Source organism: Pollicipes pollicipes, unplaced genomic scaffold (genome assembly GCF_011947565.3).
Source record: "Pollicipes pollicipes isolate AB1234 unplaced genomic scaffold, Ppol_2.1 Scaffold_6686;HRSCAF=7923_pilon_pilon_pilon, whole genome shotgun sequence".
Classification (NCBI taxonomy): Eukaryota; Metazoa; Arthropoda; class Thecostraca; order Pollicipedomorpha; family Pollicipedidae; genus Pollicipes; species Pollicipes pollicipes.
In genome coordinates, this window is record NW_023596921.1 from 35,185,256 (window position 1) to 35,191,711 (window position 6,456).

General features: G+C 49.8%; 1 protein-coding gene across 1 annotated transcript in view; it reads left to right on the plus strand.

Moving 5' to 3' along the window:
• Positions 1-348: 348 nt before the first annotated feature.
• Positions 349-6,456, plus strand: part of LOC119108229 (thioredoxin reductase 1, cytoplasmic-like) — a 23,734-nt gene continuing 17,626 nt past the window's right edge. Inside the window, 3 exon segments of the mRNA XM_037231811.1 lie at positions 349-384; positions 2,404-2,509; positions 2,798-2,858. Coding sequence (XP_037087706.1) covers positions 2,405-2,509; positions 2,798-2,858 — 166 coding nt within the window. The 5' untranslated portion in view covers positions 349-384; position 2,404.

Sequence of the window (6,456 nt, forward strand, 5' to 3'; positions counted from 1 at the left end):
TATATATATATATATATATATATATGTATATAAAGACGACGAGCAGACAGACGGACGCACCGAGTTCGAACAGTTTGTGTAGAAATCGTGCTCGCTGGTTCTGCAGGATGTCTGTGACAAAAACGCGCATTGACGAAAAAAGTATCCCAGCTATCCATCACTCGGGGCACTGAACACAGGCATCACCGGCCGTAGTACCAAACACCCTAACGAAAGCGAGAACTAAAGTGTCTGTGCCCCCCCAATAGATGGCGGAGCTTTTGCAGATGGGCGCAGCGGTCGGCCTGGACTTGTGCCAGAAACGGTGGAGATGTGACGCAGATGGCGCACTTGCCGTTGATTTAGCGCGCGGTCATTCTGCTTGCCGCCCCGCGGCGAGAGGAGGTAGGTGGGTCGCGGAAGTAGTCGTGTCATTTTGCTGGTGCGGGTCTCTGTCGTGGAGGATGGAAAGGGTCCGGTTGTTGGCGAGCTTTGCATCTGGATTGGAGGTCACTGTGCCTAAAGTATTATTCCGTTGAGCTAGATTGCAGAAACACAGGTTGTGCAGAGCGAAACGGCGGCATCACAGCAGAAGTTTTGGCGCGCATACGCCATGAATCTGTGTGAAGTTCTGTGCATGACCGTTATTATTTTGGACACAAAGAGCCAATGTTTCGGGGATTTCTAAGGTTGCAAGGTAACTTGCAGGGCAGTTTGCATATATATATATATATATATATTATATATTAATGGTACAAGGAATCATTACATCCCAAAAGTAATTTGAGTTCTGCAAACTATTGATCATCTGTGCAATTTGACAACAAAGTTAATGAACTGTACCAAGAGGTCATGTATGCCAAATTTTGTCCATGCTAAAATGCCCTGAATTTTCCAGTGATCTTTGTGTTATAAGTATTTTTGGAATATGTCTGCCTAAAGTTGTCTTTTCAGCATCACTATCATCATTCCATCAGCTCTGTGCATCTCAGAATCATCACCTCTTTGCACTGAAATTATTGGCAACCATGCTCCAGGCTCTGAGCTCCCCCATTTAAAAAGTTAAAATGCTGAAATCTGAAATATTTACGGCAAAGCGTAGCCATGTCTGACATGTTTAAACAGGTCATTTTATTTCTTCAGCCAGGATTATAGACAAAAATATTATGAAAGCAAAATTTTTGATAGCATAGGCTATTCAGATACTCAGCATAAGATGGTGACCCTTACTTCCAAAGTATCCAAGTGTGTCATTTGGTGTGTAGTCATATAGATGTGCACATATGTGTCTTTGCACAATTTTTTTTTAGTTGTGACCACTGCCAGTAGTCATTACACTGCACATGTCTTCTTTTCTCTGACATGGTACTGATCACTCACCATAACTGGTCACAGGCCAGACTTTAAAGAATTGATGCTACAGTGAGCATTTTAGAAGCAAAAAATGATATGATGTTGTTATCATGTTTTAGGTTGGCCTGAGTTGGGCTTGCACATGCTATAGGTTTGCTATGAAGATATATAGGTGTCCTTTGACATTCAGTGGATTGAGTTCTAGTTGGTTTGGACACAGGTGTTTTGTGTGAAATAAGGGGCATGCATTAATTTACTTATTCCATTGTTTGGTTTCCTGCAGCTCCTGGCCTTCATGCTAAGATAATGAGTGGGCAATACTGTGTACCCTCAGCTGGTGATTGTGGTGTGAAATGCTAATGACAACAATTTGCCTTTCAACTTGGCTTACAACTTAATATTTTTCTTGAACATTGGCTGATTTTGAGCAGTGCATGGTTAGCTAATACAGTATCCATACCTGCTGGTGACTCTTTCAGTGCACAATGAATGAAATTTGAGTAGATACATGGTATGCAACTTAAGTCAGTAGTGTCTCAATTTATGTGTGAAATATAGCAATTACAAAAATAAGTAAATAAGATCACAAAGATATGGGTGGGATATGAGTATATTTTATAACTATGTGTATCATCAATGATACGTATGATCCACTGTTTAAATAGATGAATTGAATATAAAGGAGTGAAGAAAGCATTTATCCCCTCATTTCCTGGCAATCGGAAGTTGAAACCATGAGAGGCATTAGCTTATACTGAGACCAGTGTTGAAATTTTATTTATAGTGCAATTATGAACTCTGTTATGCTTTGTTAGTATGTATGTGGTCCATTCAATGAAGCACAAACAGAAACTGGGCCTTGCTTTCTGCAAGCCTAAAATTAGGCCTGCAGAAGAGCCTCCTGGGCCCTTCCAGAAAAGGTTGTGGGCCACATGCTTATATGGGTGCCTTCTGTGATTGACAAGTAATGTTGTTTGTGTTTGTGCTTTGCTGAGGCATGATCACAACACAGAAAAATACAAAAAGTGAGATTCACTTTTGTTGCATTTCAGTATGTTGTACCTTTTTCAGGATGGCACCCACACCAGGCACTGACCCGGCTGCTGTGGCTGACAAGTTTATCAATGACAATAAAGTAGCTGTATTCAGCAAGTCATGGTGCCCTTTCTGTGAAAAGGTAAGTGAGGGTTTCAGTTGTGAATTTACCATTAAGTTATACAACTTCCACTTCTTTATCAGGTGTACTGTCATGCAAGTCATGCAGCTTCACGAGTTTCATGGGTCCTGGTGATGCAGTGATTTTACATATAAGGTAAGACTGGTGGTGTTGCTTCGGTCAGGTTGTGGAAGTAATGCAGCTAATGATTATCAGTGAACAATTAAGTTTGTGATGCAATTGCTAGGTACAAGTGAATGCCAACTAAGGCATCAGTTCTTGCAAATTCAGCCCCACCTGCTTTTTCAGGTGAAGAACTTGCTAAAGACCAACAACATACCTTTTGAGGCATATGAACTGGACCTTTCTGGTAAGTGCACATGAAGGATGACCTGCTTCATGCTCCACGATGTGTGGGTTTATCCATTAAGATTCCATGCCTGATATATCATGAGTTGATAATTAGCTGTGGGAGATCTTTTCCATGTTCTTCATAGAACAGAAGTGTGAACTGCGAGGGATCATCCACAAATATGTCAACCCTTTTAAGCAATATCTCAACTCTTTCTACCCTTCCCCCATAACACACTGGTCCTGCTGGATGTCCTTACTGGCTATGTATTGGCAAAGATTTTAACCCAGGAAAGTGATGTTTTCTTTGGCCCCTCTCAACCCATGGATGAGTAAGAATTACATGTAGGCACATTGGCACTAGAGGAAGGCGATGTCATCTAGCTTTATGGTCTTATATTTGAAAAATTGTTTTGCACCATATTTGATCACCCTTGGGCACTACAACATTACACTGCCCTAAACCCCACATACCTGCATTGCTGTGCTTTCAACATGCTCTGTACCTACCCCTGTCCTCCCTCCATGTGTGGCATAGTTTATCAACATTTTGCCATGGATTTTCCCACTGGCTTAGCAATTTATTGATGTGAGGTTCATGCACATGAATAATATGCCATGCAATTGTGACAAATCATTCCTTGCCATTAGGCATTTTATGGTTTGCAGGGAGAACTGATGTTGAGCCTTTATGTCATAGCTTTTATAGCAGCATACAAATGTTTAGAACTGCTACATACATTTTGCATTTTTATGACCAGTTCATTGTTTTGTGCATTTGATTCACATTATGTTGATATTTGGCTACTGTATTGATCAGCAAGGTCAGGTGGACAGATGGTGTCAACCTGCATGTCAACCAGTTATTGGAGGTCTGACCCTTATTCACAACCTGGCCAGAACACAGCTGTGACACCACTTTGGCCAATGCTTGGTGGGTCCTGAGGCTCAGAATGGGGTTCTTGGAAGCAAATGCCATGGAAAATCAAGAGTCCCACTGGTCCGTTCAAGAACGCATGCTTGCCAAGTGTCATAAGTTCCTCCTCACGTTGGGCTGTGACACTAATTTTTGTACTGTTCGCAACGGGTGTTGTTGGGCTCTAGACGCGTCATTATTTGAGAGAAAAAGCGGCCAAAAACGGCTTAAAGAAGCTATCGATATGAACAGTATTACGTTTTGGCAGCGAAATGCTCAAGCAGTTTGGAATGATGGTGTGCCCTGACTCCCATAGAACATTTCCATGCAAATGCTTGGAGCCGCGTGATGGGTCTTCCAACTTTCCTGTTCTTGCACATATCAGGTGTACATTGGCTGCAGTGGTGACGCAGTTTTAGGTGGGTTTATCGCCCGAAGCCTTCGTTCACGCTCCTCCCGACACTGCTTCACTGCATTGGTACGGCCTGTCGAGATTTGCGCCAGTCGTGAATGCCACCGGTGCATGCATGTCCTGAGAATCGCGCCAGCCTTCACGAGCCGCGCCACGGCCTGTGTGTGCCGTCGGTCGGCATGTCGTGATCTGGCGCTCGTGATCTGGGGTTTCATTAGGGTGTCCGTGTACGAACGTCATCGTGTGAGACCCGAGACAGCGCCGTCTGTCCGGTTGTCACACTCCCCCTGGCCATTGAGGCACGCCTCCAGTTCGGGCCGGATCACTATCTACCGGAACTCGCTCTGTTCGTTGAGGCTGCCTCCCCCCCGTAAGGCTTGTCTTCTACAGGGACTCGCTCTGCCCGGTGAAAATCGCTTCCCTTCCAGCGAGACCCGCCTCCCTTCCGGTGAGACTCGGCTCGCGGGGAGACTTGTCCGTTACCGGGACGCCCTCTTTCGCGTGAAAGTCGCTTCCCTTCCCGTGAGACTCGCATCCCTTCTGGTGAGGCTCATCCTCTACCGGGCTTCGCTCCATGCCTGGGGAGACCCATTCCTTGCCCGGGAAGACTTGCTCCATGTTCGGTGAGATGGTGCGCGGCTGGCGCACTCGCCCGTCGTCCGTTGCCGGTCGCCGATCTCCGGTCGCCGATCTCCGGTTGCCGATCTCCCGTTGCCGATCTCCCGTCACCGGTCGCCGGTCGCTGGTCGCCGGTCGCCGGCGGTGGCTGAGTGAGGCCTGTGACGCAACATGCCGGCTCGGTCGATACGCGTCGGCGTGCCGCCGCCGCCGCCGCCGCCGAACGCGGCGCGATCGTGCGCGGTGCGCCACGTACCGGCCGCGCGTGCCAGGCCGGCGTGAGCCATGCGCTGCGGTGGAGGGCGGCACGCGGCGATCTGAGGCCGTCAGAGGTCATCGATGGGCGTCGGCCTGTCGTGCGGCGCGTCCTCGCCGACGCGGCGCCAGCGGCCGCCCGAAGGTAAGCGTCGCGTGCTCGGCGCTGGGCACGCACGCCCCACTCGGCGCCGTCGTGTCTTGTGGGGTGGCGCCGCCGACGCCTGGGCCCCCGGTGGGAAGAGGGGCGGCGGGTCGGGACCGCGGTCGCTATCTACTGTCAAGTGCAGTTTGTCCATCCGGGCTCCAAAGGCGCTGAAAATGATCCGTTTTTTATGCCAGAAAATTGTGTTCATACACACGAGGATTCTGTCGGTCAAACCTGAACCTCTGCACAAAACGCTGGTGTTTGTTTAACTTACGCTGCGCGTCAGCATCAGCGTCTCTTTACCGCGCGGCAAACATTGCTTTGCAGTGGCACTTGTGACGAACCATGCTGCTATGTCGATGCTGTGACGTTTCAGCTGTCCCTGCAAATGTCGCAATGTAGTGACAGCCGTTTAAAGGCTCGAACGTTCATCGGTGCACATCTGCGCCACACATCGTGAGCTGTTCAGCCAGCCAGCCAGGCTTCACTTGGCCGGCACCCGACTGCACCGGCTCGCGGTCATCTCAGCCAATGTCTGTCTGGGGAGGGTGCTGGCCGGTGGTCCCCTCATGCAGGCGGCAGCGGGCTGGGTGCCGACCCCTGTGCCGTCGTCCGCCGCGTGTGGGCGGGACGCGCCGCTCCTCCTCGGATGGGAGAGGGTGTGTCGACCGGCTCGCGTCGCGCCGTCACCATGGCAGTCAGGGACGCGTGCTGCGCGGGACTGGGGCTGCCACCATGGCAACGCCCTCTCAGACCCCACAGGGCCTGAGGTGCTGGTCTGCAGCCGCCGTCCGGTCCCTCATTGGGCCGCACCGTACATTCCTCAGCATCGCGTGGTGTTTTTTATGGGTTCCCGGCAATCGGTGCGCGATTGCGTGCGTGCTTGACGCGGTCGTGCGTCTCACAAGTCACGCCGGGTGAGCAAAACCCACCAGTGAGATGTTGCGAGACGCTTACGTCAGCGCCTGTGGGACGTTTGGACGGTGAAGCCCTGCCCGCACCGCCTGCCTCTGAGTCAACTCCTTGTGCCGAGTCATGACGGCTTGTCTCAGGCCGTGGGCTCGCTCGCCTGTGCGGAAATCCGGCAGGCGTGGTGACGTCAACCGGTAGTACACGAACCGACATACCCGTCATTACGAAATAGTCTGACTACACCACTCTGTGCGGGACTCCCCCTCCCCTTCCCAGCCTCCACCTCCGTATGTCACACAGCCTTCTATTGCGGTCTGTAAGCTGCCCCACATTCCACCCACCCGCCCGGCAAAGTT